Here is a 17,140-nt window from a genome sequence, read left to right on the forward strand (position 1 = left end):
GGCTGAAAGTACTCATCTAGAAGTATATATACTCTCACAGATACTGAATTAATTCACACACTGCTATAAAATATTTCTGCTGCAAGTGCCAATTTAGCAAGAGCATATCATAACATTTTCTGAAAACAACATATTTAGAAAATAAATAAGAAAATTATAAGCTGCATCTCAAAGTATATGTGCCTGATGAACATACACATGCTATTGCAGCAATTGCAATAATGTATTCTTACACGAAATGAAAGAAGATGAAATGCTTTGTGCTTTAACTTAAGAAAGTGAAAACATTTGTCAAGGCTAAGTAGGAAAATAATTTAAAAGGAAGTCAGAGGTATTCAAAAGAATGTAAATGGCTTTGTATTTTGTAAGGAAGAATGAAAACCTTTCACAGAAGGAGACTGTGATGATCTCTGATCCTGTCCAAATGCAAATGGAAAACTAAAGTCATCTCCAAATGCATGAGAAGTCGATTCCGGGGGGAAGGGAAAGGCAAATGCTTCCTCACTTTCTGATTTCCCAAACAAGCTTCCTATAAGGAATACATATTATATTAATTATCAGATCAAATCTTATTGAAAGAATACTGCATTCAGCATAATATGATTTTTTAATAACATTGTACTCTCAACATCCCACTGAATGTCAGCCTCCAGTTGTGTTTATTTCTGCACTAGATAGAAATGGTACTTCCAGGAGGGAATCTACATAGAATGAAGTGTGAAGTACTTGAGTGATTTAGAACAACAAAACACTTCTGCATGATATACCGGGTGAAATATTTTGAATACTAAGCAACAGAGGTCTTTGTAAACTGATAGATTTTTGCAGATTCTTTCCTCTCCAGAGAGCAATGCAATCAACCACCGAAATACTTGGAGAAACAAAGCTACAGACAAAAAACACTTGAGTTTTATATTTAGTACCACAAAATTCACACACTTTTCTCTACAACAGTTATATATGCATAGAACCTTATACTCATCCACTTCAAAAAAGTAACTTTTCACTTGCAGCACCTCAAAAAAGAGGTGATTATAGTTCCCTTCAGAAAAGGTTTTGATCAAGAGTAAGTTTTGATCATACTGGTATCATGAAAAATAGGCCTTTCATTTCAATAAAGCCAGGATTTCACACAGAATGTGTAAGTGTGCATGGCTTGCTTAGTATGACTGAAAGATACTATTTAAGTCTGATTCTCCTCTCTCTCACCTGTGCTGTTTTTACATTGTGTACCTCCAACAGTTTAATCTGATGGAAGTCAGTTTACTACTGACATTTCTTTAATCAAATGAAAACTTATTTTCATTTTAGTTGAGGGAGGAAAAAAACCCAATGGATGTACTCTTTCCAACACTAAGTTGGTAGCCTTAAGTTAAAAAGTAGTATTTATCAAGTACTATAGCTTTTTACATTAGAACAAAGGTTCTTTTTATCAGTGAAAAAGCTTCTTCCTTGCAGCTCTTCTCAGTTTGCTTCAAACCCACCTAACACTATCCCTTCTTCTTTGTTTTTCATACTTTTTTTTTCATGACATCTCATGCATTTGAAGCCAAATATGCAGGGAAAGATTTAAGCTAGTCAAAACACAAATGAACACAATAAACCACTGTACTACAGTGTCACAACTGAACATCCTTTTAGACAACCAAAGGTTGTCCTGTTAAGCAGGATCATGAGCTTGTCAGTCACATAAACACAAGGAGAAGACAGCTGGTATACACAAGTACATCTGAGCTTCAGACTTACCAATATCTTTCTGTGGGGACAGAGGGTTCAAGTTTCCCACAGAATAACTTTCTTCTGTCTGAAATGTAAACAGCCATTTTATTTAATCAATGCAAAAGATAAAAAATAAGCTCTAATGCTGGTATGTAATAAGTCCCAGTAAATGTTAGCAGCCTTCACAAAATCTGCCTTTAAATGTATATACCAGACCTTAAAGCTGCAAGGTAAATTCTTTGATGAGATAGGTTTCATGATATTTGCTTACATCTGCAAACACACTCTCTCCATTCTTCTGGAGAAAAAAAAAATCAGATTGAGAACAGACCAAAATCTGATGTGGCTTACCGCTGTTTTCTAAACTGAAAAGATTCAAAATTATTTCATTCTCTGACATTTTATAAAACCTCTAAGCAACAACATAATTACTGCCTACTGAGTAGGACCTGATATTGCCAGAAAGAGTAGCAGAATAACCACTCATCCCTCTTGAAAAGAGTTCCTAGGCTAGATTTATAATAGAGACTTAAATCCTTCAAAACTCCCATCTAACTTCAGAGAATCCTACATGACTGCTACAGGCTGGTAAATTCTTTGTTTCTGCCGCTGAGCAGGCACAAAATAACATGGGTTCTAAGAGCACTAGGTGATTTAATACCTACCTCATTCCTAAACAGTTCACAAACTACTCACCAGTGTGTTCTCTCCTACACACAACTGATACTAGGAGATATCAACAACATATATCTTGCCAAACACAAAATAAACGTGTTTTCCCTCTTCCTTCCTTCAGCTTTTATCTAGTAATCTCAAGACTGAGCACACCCACTGAAATTGGAGATGGGTTCAAAAGCCCTATTTGCATAATGAGGTTTGAATCTACACTGCCGGCAGAGATACCTAACCACTACACTATGCACTGACACGTCTATCCTGAATATCCAATTATCTACCTATTAGCCCAGGAGAGTGAAAATTACTCTAGAGCACTGTAGTTAGGGAACCTGCAAAGGAGAAGGAAGACCTGGATTCCACTCTCTGTTCCAGTTAGTTGCCTATCTCCTCCATTTAAGTATAGTTAATCCATATCTGCTCTTCAGTATTCCTAATAGACAGTGTTTTCTTCCTGTTCTCAGTGTAGGTAAGTTTTGCATTGCAACGCTGAAACGGAAGCCTTTTTGTGAATCTTGTCACCTGTATCTTTGCGTGAGATTCAATCTTGCCCATATGGGAAAGATTCATACTTCATCAGAGTCATCATAAGGAGATTGCCAGGAAAAAAGAGGTAAACATTTTGAAAGGATATCAAGTGTAAAATTAAGCTAGTAAAAAAAATGATTTGCTACAAAGATAACCAGTCTGAAAAAATTCATTCACCATCAATGCTGATTTCTTAGAATATTTTGCTTTGTGGAAATTTAATATTCTCAAGTACTTATTTTTACCTCATCAGATGAATTTTCTGCCCCAAACACAGATGAATCAAACAAATTAAAGCCAGGTGACTTCTGGGGTAAGTTCATGAGAGAAAAGAAAGCAGGAGATTTTGATGTTCCTTCTTCACAACCTAAATTGTGAATGCTGTAAAGACAGAAAGGAAGAAACTGTATTAATAGTTTTTAAAATTAGCGTAGATGGCTTTTTTTTTTTTCTGTTTTGTCGCTTTTTTAGATTCCTATCGCTTCCATCAATAATTGCTTCTTGCAACACAGAATAGGTAACACAACTCCTTTAAGCAAAGTGAGGTGGTATTCTTACCAATTCCCTACCTTTTTACCAAAAAAACGGTTTAAAGATAGAAACTAGAAACAAATACGACTGCAGAACAGACAGCAATTTTAGCAAAGGAGTTACATAGAACCTGTGTCTCATATTTCTAAGCAGAGTCCCCCTCTTTCAAAACAACTTCAAGTGGAAACGATACTGTAAGAAGAAAATCTAATAAATTGCCTAGCATAACTCAAAAAAAAATTTGAATATAGTATCTTTCAGAAACACCAGAAATGCTTATACAATAAACATCAATACAACTTTGCTCAAAATCAAAATAAAAGTTGAAATCATACAAATCAAATGGAGGTGTTTTAGAGAACTGGGTTTTCTTCCCCTTTGAGTCAGGCGTTCCTACAAACTTAGGTGTTTCAGGTGCTCTTAAAAAATGTTCTGCACTGTCTTCTGCTGTGTCAGGATTATCTTCATTTGACTTAAAACATGTGTCTATGTCCTATTGAAAAGAAATATACAATAATGTTTATGACATATAAAATTTCCCAAAATATCATTAGTCCATTTACCTATATTCATTATACGTTTTAGGGTTAGTTAATTATTTTTATTCTCATGAAAAATAAAAGGATTTTAACAAAATTCTCACAGTGACATATTCACCATACTTAAAACTGTAACCTTAATTTATCTAGTTTAAAATGGACTTATTGTGAATGAAACTATATATGAAAATTTTCACCCAAAAAAATAAACTCATGAAGTGACTGAAAACACTGATTTTGAATAAAAGAACTATTTCACTCCAACGTATGTCTTAGCATAATGCTTAAAGTTACACTGGTGCCCTCTTGATACACCCTAGTGAAATAAAGGAACGTCACCATCAGAATATATTTCAGTTGACTATTTCCTCTTCCTCAGAAAATGTTAAATGAGAATTTAACTTGGATTCTGTGGAGCAATTTCCATCGGACTCAATATTGTTTTAAAGACATTCTTCTCCACCAGCTGCCTGCAGGCATCAGCCTGTAGTGAGCCAACCAGAAGATGAGGAGTATCTCAAACTTGATCTTGCATACTGGCTGCCCTGCCAGTGAGTAGGTTGGGGGTGCACAAGAAGTTGAAGGGGGGACAGCTGGGACAGCTGACCCCTGCTGACCACAGGGGTATTCCACACCATATGACATCTTGCTCAGCAACAGAAGTGGAGGGGAAGAAGGAAGAAGGGGGAATGTTTGGAGTTATGTCATCTGTCTTCCCAAGTAACTGCTATGTGTGATAAAGCCCTACATTCCTGGAAATGCCTAAACTGCCTGTAGATGGGACGTTGTTTTGCTAGCATGCATGTCTTTTGCTATACCAATTAAACTGTCTTTATCTCAACTCACAAGTTTTTGCACTTTTACCCTTCTAATTCTCTTCCTCATCCCACTGAGGGGAGAGTGAGCAAGTGGCTATGTGGTGCTTAGCTGCCGGCCAGTGTTAAACCACATCTTGGTATCACCTCTACACGCAAGCTGTACACACAACTGGCTTGAATAGGATGGCACGGTGAGCTTGATCTCACATTCAGGCACAGCTAGTAAAAGCAGTGCCAGTGGAGCCATACAGACTCTGTAGCCAGCACGGAGCCTATTTACTATAGTTTTGTGGGAGAAATGAGTTTCAAAGGCAAACATTTTTTTAAAATGTTTCATCAGCTCGCACTGATGAAATTTATATGCACCAATTTATACAAAAACTATGATGTGCATGGAATAGTCATCCTAAATAGCCTATTGTTAGCATAAAAACCCACAGAATACTGACATGTTCAAGAGCAGTATTACTATGGCTATGTTAGTAATCTACATTAGTATATATATGTTAGTATAGATGTATATATATCACTATATTAGTAATCAGAAGGCATTGATGGGCTTCTCACCTGTTGGGTGCCTATAATAAGTCACTTGCCAATTTCTGACACTTACCTCTTGCCAATAGATTCAAATATGTCAAGATACTTTGACTATTCTAAATAAAATAATTACTTATGACATAAGAAATGTTTTGCTTACTTGAGGTATATATGAAGAATCCTTTGGCTCACCTTCTGCTTCTTTATCACCACATTTGGCTTCTCGGTTTGCTGTACAAAAAAGACAGCACTACTTGTATTATAACAGCATTTTAAGCAGATAAATAAAAATTACATTGTGGGAAAGAATCCTTGAGAAAGGTTTACTAACTTGTCATTGCTGTTGGTAAGGAAGCGTTCTGACTGTAGTTTTCATAATAACTCACTATGCTATGTCCATAATAGTTACCTCTCGTTCTGCCACTTACTCACTATCATTAAAGCAGTGCTTAGGCTGCTTCATACGGTTTGGTATGTTCTTCAAACCTAGCTATTGTTCCCTGAGAGTGCTATGTTTATCTAATCCAGCTATCGCCCTCAGAGTGCTAATACCAGTCAATAGAAACCAGGTGGAAACAATATAAAAAGCACATCCATATGACACTGATGAAGTGTATCTTAAGGAACTGGGCAAAAGCCAAGATGAGAAATGAGAAGAATGTTATCAGACTTTCTGCTCTGAGCTTCAGACTGTGCAACATTTCAGGCACTGTGGGTTGGTTAAGAGCCTGTGTTTCAGGACACATAATTAGGATCTTATTTATAAAAAAAATACACTATCATTTTTGACATGCATCTAAATTGGCAGTATAATTAGAAAAAAATTTATCTAAACAGAAGCTCAGTGCCTTGTGATTTCAAAAACTATAGGTGTATTTGTAACTGCCCTGTTTTGTTTCTGTAAGCATTCTGTATGTATTCCTCAAATTCATTTTTGTCTTTAATAATCTAAATCTGATGCTTCAAGATTCTTAAATTACTGGGTTTATTATATCCCTTTTCTATGCATTTTCTCATGCCTTCTGGGCAGATTTCCAGACTGGATTTCATTTTACCCAAGTAATTTGAGACTAGAGCGTGGATTTACAAGAGATGCTGGAAGGTTCTTTTCATTAACAATGGTCAGTGCAGAATGAATCCCACATTACTGAGCAGTTCAGTCAATTAAATTAGGACACTGCCTGTCTGCTACACTCAAAGTTTGAACTAAATAATCAACGTGGAAAAGGAATACAAATGGTGGCCCACTTAGTACCAGAATGAAAATTTGGCCCCTAGAATTTTCTCTTTTATATATATGTGATCAGAATACAGTAACAGCGCAACCTATCAAAAAAATGACAGTGGTACTTTACCTATTACTGCATTTTCACTCTCAAACTGTTGATTGGAAGTTGTCTGCTTTGGAGGAATTACCAGCCTAAAAGACAAAAATTACTGTTTGTCTAAATACGGATTATTTCCATAAACCTTAATCTCAAGAATGAAAACTCCTATATTTAAGAAAAGTTACCTGAATTGCATTTGGTTTTGTAAGTGTTTTATTGATGGAACTTGGGCAATTTGTGAGTTATTAGTCTCTGCAGTGTCAATAAGCATCTAAAACGTAGCAAAAAATTCAAATGAGACAGCATATGAAATTGTCACTTTAACAACATCACTCTGATTTTTCCTTAGACTGTGGAAATCCCTTCTTTTAACCAGTCTTTAGGGGTCAGGCAACATAAAAACTTTTTTGCTTTTCTTTACCTACATTTTAACATGATACCCAAAACCACTTCTACAATTTTTTATAAAGTCTCATTCACAACACTGATAACTAGATGTGAATAATTAACTTTTCTGTTGCACAAACATTACATAATTCACAAACTTTATCCAGGTTTTCTACTACTGCAGCCAGGTTGCTTGAGAACACAGAAGGGGTTGGAGCCAGGCCTGTCTACACCTCCGAAGGCCGAAGTGAGTATGTACATCAGTGCGTCTCCTGTGGGGATTGAAAAACTGCAGAAAACATGGAAATACTCCCACTCACAGATTTTCATCAGATCAGAAGCCCTAACTCTTTTATGTAGCATGTATTTGTGTCTTAAGGGCAGAGTGGCACTAGCAATCTATGCCTCAGCATCAGATAACACATTAGTTCGCAGGTGAGCTGCTAGTTCTGTTTTGTTTTCAATTTGCAAAATGTATCAAATTGAATTCAATTTGGGATGGAGGACAAAAGGGCTGGTTATGCAGAATCTGTCTGCCATTCAACTCCTGTAGTTTACAGCAAGCCTTTTCTGAAGCATAGCAACCTCCTTCTTCCAATCCTTTTAGTTTTCCTCAGATTATCTTCTTTTCCTTGTTGTCATCACCCTTTCTTAAAGTTCCCTTAACCTTGACTTACTGCTTCCCACTATTCTCTAAGTGCAATTCTAGGTCCCAGATTCCCATCCTCATCTCTGGATTACCCTGGCAACAGGCCTTCCATCATCCTCATCAGGTCCAACTCCCTCAGCCAGTCACAAATCAGAATTGCTTGACATTTCTTCTGGTCTTGTTCCACTTGGTCTACCTATTGCCCTTCATGTTGTCTTATGAAGGCTTCTTCTACCACAGGCTCCTCTCTAAACCATTTAGTGATTCGCTCACTTCATCCTTCAGTTCCCTTAAAATTCTTAAAATTACAACAGGTTCTGTTAATTTTTTACTTGACAGTTTTTGTTGTTCATTAAAATTTGGTTTTAAATAGATCCAGTGAAGTGTCCCCTATAAAAAAAGGTTTCGGTATAGAAACTTCTGCACAGCAAACAGTTTCAAACTATTTATTTCATCTCCCATGGCCTTATCTGAATACTCCTTTTATACTTTAACAATCTATTGGTCCTATGAATGCTCTTGCACTTAATGAAATTTTATTAGTGGTTTTCATAACTGTGCAAGTTGTTCCTCCAACTTATTTCTGGATTGGTTTATTGTGTTTGTATATTTAAGATATTGAGCTGCAATACCCTTCACCTTTTCAGAAAAGTGACATACGAACTTGTTGTTTATGGGTGAGAGATGGAAAATGTAACTGTGGACTCCTCAAGTGTACAAAGCAATGCTGCTTGTGGTTTTATTCCTCTCAGCCCAGATTTTTGTTTCTGGTTAAACCTCAGAACTGAGCTGTTAATTGCAGGCAGTCTTGAATAGCATCCTGCACATGTAGTCCTTTATGAAATCCTTCATTATGGAGTAGATGGCTGACAATTAATCAGTAATAGAAGATTATATTCCTCCTTTGGAATTCCAAAAATTTACTATATACAACCAAGTGGATCTACAAAGGTATTCTAAATTTTTTTAACTATTATACAAAATTAAATGGATAGATGGTCCACCTCAAGTTTGGCATTAGAATGCTTACTATGACTACCAGTTGCACTTCGTAAGAATATACATATTTTCAGTTGAATTAGAAATGGCACCAAGAAAGATTTTATTATGATTACCAGGTAAAAGCAGATTACCAAGATCAGCATCCTGGTTACAGTGTTAACAAGTTTTATGTGAGATATAATAGTACTAGGTATATTTGAAGTGTTTTAAATTTAAACAGCTACATAAAACAGCTTATATACTCATCTCACATTTTTATCAGTGGGAGAGCTGCATAACTGTGATGAATTTTCTGCGAGGCTGGAGGAACTGTTAGTGGCCACTGAAAGTTCCACAGTTTTTTCTTTTTCTTCTCTTCCTAAATTAACAAATATTACTTAATATTGTCAATAGGATTAAGTATCCAAAGCATGGTACTGTTAAACTGAACTTGGGAACAGTTTATAAATTTTCCTGTTAATAGAAAGCTAAAAGAAAATTATCACAAAATATGAAAGTATCAACCAATTTACTGCAAATAGTTGATTAATATTTACTGTATTTATGTAAACAGTGCTAAAGGTATATTTCAGATTTTTCTGACACTATGCATCAGGTATACCTGTCATGTTACTTTACTCATTGCACAGATAAGAGAGGAATCAGACATAGAAGATTTTCAGAACATAAAGAGAGATAAGTACCCTACTTCCATTGAAAGCCTGGCTTCAGCTATCACAGTAGGATCAGTTCACTAGATTTGTTATCACGGTTTCCATTAATTTACACAAAAACAATCCAAGATCCTCATAGAAAGATCATTAAATACACTGCACCTGTTTCCTTTTGTTGCACTGAGAATCTAATACTCTGTACAGAGTGGACTAATTTCTGAGGAATACATGGGACATATAATGGTTTATACCGTTGATGTTTCTCATTTAGCAAAGATGGATGTTCACTCTCTTCAAATACCCTAAAAAATAATTGAATTTTTAAAATAATTAAGTTAACAGTTGCAAAAGAAAGGAAACCACAAAATATAACTGCTTCAAATAAGTGGAGTTTTCAAGGGAGATGCACTCTGCCAGAGAGGTTCTACTTCTTTCAGCTCCAGCAGCTGATAAAAATTGAAGTTTTCTTTAAATAATATCAGAGAGAATATGACTGAAAGAAGAAGACATCAAGTAGTAATAAGCCAATCATAAGAACACCGTTGACTTATATTTTGTCAGTATCAAAGAAAAGTATTAGTAGTTTGGGGTTTTACACTTTAATTAAAGTAGTTCATTACTGTAGTTCTGAAATCACATTTTCACATTTAAAACCACTTTTTCTTTCTCTGAGATTGTCTGGAATACTCACACTATTCATACACAAAAGAGAAAACTGCAGCAAGTGTTATCACTTGTGGAGTAATTATCTGTGTAGGGTAAATAGCCTTTTACAGTGTAGAAAGACAAAGGTTAGCAGACAATGAAGGGTAAAGTGGCTATTTGGCACAGAACGTTTACCATTTTCTAAAATAATGAGTTCTATTTTACTTTCTCTCTGTCATTCCTGCTTAGGCCTCTGTGCTTCTAGCTGCAACATCTGGCTTATAGCTGACTAAACAATGCTATTCAGAACAAATGAAGAATTGAGCCAGTCTTTTTGTTCTTCTTGAAATTTACCCTAAATAAAAATAAGATAAAATGTAGGATGTACTTTATAAGGTAGTGTGGAGTAAAATTAGCAGCATTACTGAAAAAATACCAAACTGGAAGCTCTGGTTAAGATATATGGACCTAACAACACATTAAACTAATATACACGCACAACTGTGATCACATAAAAGCATGAATGCACCTCAGTCAATAATCCTGATTAAAAGGACTATCTTCACCTGTAAAGTTACATATACACTTAGTGCTTTGCTGGACTAAGACCTAAAAAACTATATAAACCATATGGTACCTAATACATCAATCAAAAAAAACAGGAATAATAAAAGATTTTTTTAAAAAAATCTGTATTTCAGTTACAGTAATTATAGATATTACCTGTGTCAAGAATGTGTACTACAGGAAACAAGATGTGCATATGGCTGGTGTATCTTTAAATTCAGATGCAGAGAGTGCAAAAACAAGGAGAAATAAAAGCAGTGCTAAGCATAGAACCCTGGTTAAAATTGCTTCACTTTGTTCAAAATGGCTTATTTGACCACTTTACCACAATCATCATTCAAAAATTACTTGAACAAGGCTGCTGCTTGTTGTGAGTAAGATTGTCATAAACGACTTTTATAGCCAAATAGCGTTTTTTGAAGTTCCTAGAGTCAGTTTCCACATGCTTCTGTAGAGCCTAGCAGACAACTCTACAATTCTAAAAACTCACTCTCCACAAAATAAAGCATTCCTTTACAATGCATATCTATACAGAAGAATGTATTGATGGCAGAGTTACAAACAGGACTCAGAAGCTCTTAAGACAGGTATTTTTTAACAAAACCTTCCAAAAGATCCTGCAGTTAAACTTTATACATATGCAATAAACCTGCTTCCTTCCCTCCCCAAAAACACTATTGAAAAAAAACCCATGCACATCTTCTCTGACATAATTAATAACCATTGAAATAAAAATCAAACTGCATACTGAAGCTCAAAATAGTCCAAATTGCAGTAACAAGACAGATCATTTGTCTTCTTTCTCTACTTCATTGTTAGTAGACATCTGAGTAGATAAAATATCTTTATCTTGATCCATACTGAGAAATAGATAACTTTTTTTTACTAAAGTGCAAAGAACAGAGTAGATATTCTTAAATCAAAATAAAATCCCACTTTCTTAGCAGTAGTTTCTTCTTTGTAGCATAATGAGCCCAAAGATTAATGACTTTATCTTCACTATACCAATCAAATGTATTTAATGTACATATGGAGAATGACACTTGCCACTGTGGTATCTACCAGGAGTCTCTACTGAAGTCATGTTCAGTATCCTAATCATCACATGTCAGCAAGGCCTTTTGGGAGCAGAACTTCTAATAACTAACTGCCATAATAATTAGTAACTAATAACTGCCTATGAGGTTGTGGTCAGCACAGGGTTGACTCTTCATATACATTACCATCTAGAAGTCCAGAAACAGCTTTATAAGTCTTTTTCCAAGAATTATATTACAAAGTTTTTTTCTTTGATCAGTAAAAGCTAATCACTTGTAATGCAAAGATACTGAAAGAACTGCAATAATCCACCATGGAATATCCTTTACAAGAAGTTTTAGCAAAAATCTCTCACTCAGAACATAAGATATTTTAGGTATTCGGAGGTGGAATTAATATATAATCAAATTTTTAAAAACAAACAAAGAAACAAAAACCAGCAACAAACCAGAATTACAGAATAATGGAATTAAAACGTTCTCAAACATTTTACAAAACTAGAGAGAATGAACATGATATATGCCAAAGCACAGCTCAAGATGTCAGCCTTTCTATGTAATAAATATAATCTCTAATTGAGAAATCAAGACCAGGGCTTCAAAAGAGTTGAGTGCTATTTGGTGACTGATGAGAATTCTTGATTTAGAAATTTTAACTATGGCACTTGTCAGTGTACTGGTGAACTATGAAAGCTCACTAATCAGAGAAAACAGCTGGTCTGAGAAGAGGAATCTGTGTTTTGCAGTCAGCCTAATCAACGACTAGCTAGCCAGCAATAGGTGATTCAAACTAAAATGTTCCAAGCCTTTTAAAAGAACGGTTACCACCGCCATCCTCCTGACCAAACGAGAACATGTATACCAGCACCTATGCATTAACTTGCAAGCTGGTTTCTTGTCTTGTAGACCTCTAAAGCATTTCATGGGTATCAATTTTTATACTTTTCTGCTCAGTGCTTTCATTGTTTTGTTTAGTTCTTTCCCTTGATGCTGCTGTCTTCTCTTCACACTGGTGTGCATCAGGTCATGGAGATTCACAGTACAACACTTTCTTCTTGTTCTTCTTGTTCTTCTTGTTCTTGTTCCTTTTTTTGTGGCAGAAGATGAAGATATCTCCTTTTTCTTCACAAAGCTCTCTGCTTGGTAGTAACCTTGTAGTGACTGCAGAACAGCTCACAGACTACTACTGCCTTTGGTACCCAAACTGCTCTTATATTTTTGTACATTGCCTTGAGTCTGCAAAGGTTTTCATTCATATGGCTTATTATCTTAGCACATTTTCTGTGTTTTTTTCACAGTGTTTATTATCACAGATTCATAATACACCTAATTTTAACATCAGTAGTTACTTAATCAAACACTTCTATGCTTTCTAGTGAAGACTTTTCTTGATACACTAATGCCAAATAGGGATTTTTAAAAACAATTTTTATGCCATTTTCTACTAGCCTTTATATCAAGGATATCTTTGACATAAATAAGCTTTAAAATTTACTCTAAGAAAAATGTATTAATTAATAATCAGGTTGTGGTCTGATACTATATGCTATATCACATCAATGCACACATGGAGGTTAAAAGGCAATGTGAGTTAGGACAGTGTAAAATGTTTACAACGTCTTGTAACCATGATGCAAGCCATGCAATTATTGCTTCAGTAAGAGCACCAAAAAGATCTACTTGTATGCAATCAAGACCAAACGTCAGGTGGAGGAGGTACAAGCACCTGAAGACTCCGTGACACAGAGGTTTATATACAAATGGCAGGTCTAGCAATGTACCCTATGGATTCCTTTCCACTAAGAGCCTGATGGAATGCTTCTTACACCTCCACGTGCAGAGCATAGATCTCTGCCTTTTACAACAGGTCTTTAACTGGCATTTTGCTTTCTGCAGACTGAATATACATGAGTTTCATTGATAATTCAAAGGGAGTGCTTCCCATCTTTTTTTTTTACCTAGTTTTAAAATTAAGTGGATTTCTTGCTTTCCTATATTTCTGAGGTCTTATCAATTACAAAAAGCTTACATAAGAAGGTAGAATGGGTGTAAAGGCTTAAACCACAAAAAAAAAAAAAAAAAGTCATCTGAATAATTCATAGGCCTGTAAGAAGATATTAAAAACGTAAAAAGCCCCTGTGGAAAGGATCTTTAGGAATGATTAAAATGGCACATTTCTATAGATATAGTCCACTAAATCCCTATTTAAAGCCCTAAAAAGCTTCTTTTTCAAGCACACCATAATGTAAAATCACTTGGACAAAGTCTTTTGGACATATTTTCAGTTTAAAATGGATTTTGGACTAAAAGCATCAGCTCTAAGGGTGATGTTTCAATGTTCACAAGGACTCCAGATAAGTACAAGATAGTCCTGATGGTGATTTTCAGTCACTGTAATTGAGCTCAAATTAAAGCGAGTCCCAGTTGTAAATGACCACTGACTAATTTACTAAGCCATTAATCCTGTCTATGAAACTTTCATTCATGCTTATTTTTAAGAACTAAATTAAGAGTTAAATTTCTAAAGTAGTTCAGAGCTGAAGACAAATGACATGTAGAACCCTGACTCTTTTTCCCCAAATATGCATTTAGTAGAGTTAATGTAATTTATCTCTGACTGTACAGTCACTGTAGTTGTATTCAAAACTTGTAAAACTATTCACACAGATCTATCTGCAATAGCTGTGAGGAGCAAAGGTTTCTACAAAATACTTGTGAATAGAATGTTTCCAGATACATTTAGCTTCCAAGAATCAAAATTTGACACCATCTTAACCCCAAGACATATAAAACTTTTAAAATTACATTGTTAAATCACATGACCAGTGTTAGAAAAGCTTCCCAGTCATTATTTAGCAACAATTTGTGTTTTGTGGCAGTCTTTGTGTAAATGCTGAGATAGCACTCTGGATGAAAGCAAGGGAAATAAATCATTTTTAAGTGTACCTTTCTTTAAACTCCTTTGGCTTCTCTAGAATTTTCTGATTTTTTCTGTCAATCATTTCAGAATTATTTTGATCTTCTGTAGTCTCTTCAAATGTCTTAAAAGATAAAGAACAAATAAAAATAAAAAACCTTGAAAAATTGTAGCTATGTGCTGCAAATGTTTTCTAAACCTGATGAACCAGTAGACAGTAGTAAAGTTTTTGTAGCCAAGACGGTCTGAAGAAATAAGCAGAACAAGGTTAAACAGAGAGAATATTTTTTGTTGGATCAACTGTAACAACTGGAATAAACACAGAAGTTTTTGAGCACAGACTCTACATATCTATTCAGAACAAGGAGCTCCTTACGTGTTCTCCTTCACAGTTATAAATCTACCACATCCCTTCTTACTCTATGTTTATACAGCACATACCACATTAGGAACTTTAGTCTATGAGTGTCAAAGAGTATCACAAAACATAAATAGAAAACACCACCTATGCACAATATATTTCTATTAGCATAAGGCTGACTGAAGTGGACACGGCTGACACAGCAGGAAATGGCATCCTTGATCATCTGGTCCAGAGAGGTAAAAGTGTCCAGATGCAACACTATAAAAACCCACCAAACTCTTTACAAGATTTGCCTATTGGGCTACTCAGGCTTAGGAGAGACCTTTTATCTCCTAGCAGAGGAGTGGGTCAAAATGCTGTCTGGACAAAGTCATTTTTTTTGGAAGACCATCCCTTTGGAATCACTGCTTCTTCTAGACAGTGGAACTGACCTCCTGTCTAAAATCAACCAGTTTTATCTCTGAGTATTATTTACCCACATTTGTTTGAGGGGAAAAAAAATAATAATTTACATGATTCTTATTATAAAGCATATTTAGTTAAACACATTTATATTAACAAAACCTCAAAAAACAGTAGGACTTGTGAAATCTGTATGCTCAAGCCCTGGGGCTCACTAAGGAACAGCCTTGCTAGATTTTGAAGTGTATTCTCTGGCCCTCTTGAGCTAGCACAAAAGTCAGTGTGACACAGTGCCTTGACAGAAATGATGGTGTAAACTGAGGTCAACAGAAAGCAAGCTTTAAGAGTCTTTACATTCATGGACCCCTCTTCTCTAAGAAAACATATGTGATGCTATAGAAACATAATTACTAATACTGGAATCATCCTGTTGGTCTCTGTGTGTCAGAAAATATAATGGTGGTATATGTAACTACATATATAAAATGTATTTATATAAAATTAAATTAAAATAGTTACCTTTTTTAAAGAATTAATTTTCATTTCTAATTCCTCTGATTCCTTTTGTAGTTCAATGGATTCCTGCGCAGCAACTTCAGCAAGCTTTAACATTTCCTGTGTTTTTTGCCTCGAAGAAGCACTTTCATGTTACGGAACATAGACTGCAACATTACTTCTTTCAAGCAAGGGATACTATCAGATCCCTGACACCTCTATGCCATAAGTGCAAATGCTAGAGGTGCAGGAAGCTCTGCCAAATCTACATTTCCCAGGCAAATCTTCAAATCTAACTTCAGTTAGGCTTCTCCTCCTTAGTGAAGCATTTTGATGGATATGTCATTTAGTGAAATTTTATTTTCTTTCCTCAAAATGCTCCCAGAAATTTAAACTGAAGAGTATCATTTGACCTTCTATTTTCTCATAAATAAATGTCAATGCTGCCCCTCTAAACATAAATATATCAATAATTACTACACCTTTTAACAGAAAGTTGTGAAAGGTTAATATAAACTTTCTTGCCTGTAAACTGCATAAACACTACAAATCAAGGATACATCCGTAAAGCCCAATCATTTAGGGATTTAAAAGGAACAGGCTCTGCAGAAATAAAATTTCATTTCAGATCATTAATTCACAAATCTAATTTTCTTTACAAATATGAGATGAATTAATAGATCAGGAGCAATTCTCTTAATGTACATAACAGAAATAGCAGCGTAACAGACAGTAATGCCATTAAAAACAGCACCAAAAATATATAAAAAATAAATTTAAAATATTGAGAGGCTTCTTCTGAAGTAATTTTAGGACTTTTTTACCCCAAGAAGCCCAATAGCAAACCTGTCCCCACTACATTCATGGGTTGGAGGAATGAATATTAGTATATATACTCTAAATTCTTGTTCAAAGTCTGTTTGCTACAGAATTTTTTCCTAAAAATGGTGTAACAAGAAGAAGACATTTTTATTAGTTTAAGAGAAACTGTGGAAAATTAATTAGACGGTTTCTATACAGCACTTTAATGTGCAGTGCACTACCAATAGGGTTTACTGTAAAAGCATTGATAATAGTAGTACCCAGAACATCCAAGCAACCACCTTCTTTCAATTTATATTTTTCAGACTGTTTCAAAACTCTGTTTTGGATTTCTTCAAGCTCTTTCTTCTTTTTGTAATACTCCTGTGCAAGAGCAGATTCTGCATATTTTTCACGGTGTTGCTTCAAAACCTCTTTATACTGGGTTATGTAATCCTGATACATTTTCCTATAAAAATACATGTAATTTAATTATTTTCTCATGAAGCCATTGTTTATAAGGAAAAAAACTATTAATTTATG

General features: G+C 35.0%; 1 protein-coding gene across 1 annotated transcript in view; it reads right to left on the reverse strand.

Moving 5' to 3' along the window:
• Positions 1 to 335: 335 nt before the first annotated feature.
• C4H14orf39 (chromosome 4 C14orf39 homolog) overlaps positions 336 to 17,140 on the reverse strand; it is a 30,385-nt gene continuing 13,580 nt past the window's right edge. Inside the window, exons 5-18 of the mRNA XM_074865248.1 lie at positions 16,879 to 17,066; positions 16,357 to 16,399; positions 15,821 to 15,941; positions 14,565 to 14,659; positions 9,532 to 9,671; positions 8,996 to 9,074; position 8,347; positions 6,864 to 6,949; positions 6,706 to 6,770; positions 5,511 to 5,581; positions 3,789 to 3,946; positions 3,168 to 3,303; positions 1,747 to 1,804; positions 336 to 529 (exon numbers count right to left, since the gene is read on the reverse strand). Coding sequence (XP_074721349.1) covers positions 336 to 529; positions 1,747 to 1,804; positions 3,168 to 3,303; positions 3,789 to 3,946; positions 5,511 to 5,581; positions 6,706 to 6,770; positions 6,864 to 6,949; position 8,347; positions 8,996 to 9,074; positions 9,532 to 9,671; positions 14,565 to 14,659; positions 15,821 to 15,941; positions 16,357 to 16,399; positions 16,879 to 17,066 — 1,435 coding nt within the window. The remainder of the gene's footprint in view (positions 530 to 1,746; positions 1,805 to 3,167; positions 3,304 to 3,788; positions 3,947 to 5,510; positions 5,582 to 6,705; positions 6,771 to 6,863; positions 6,950 to 8,346; positions 8,348 to 8,995; positions 9,075 to 9,531; positions 9,672 to 14,564; positions 14,660 to 15,820; positions 15,942 to 16,356; positions 16,400 to 16,878; positions 17,067 to 17,140) is intronic.

The sequence above is a fragment of the Strix uralensis genome, chromosome 4, assembly GCF_047716275.1.
Source record: "Strix uralensis isolate ZFMK-TIS-50842 chromosome 4, bStrUra1, whole genome shotgun sequence".
Classification (NCBI taxonomy): domain Eukaryota; kingdom Metazoa; phylum Chordata; class Aves; order Strigiformes; family Strigidae; genus Strix; species Strix uralensis.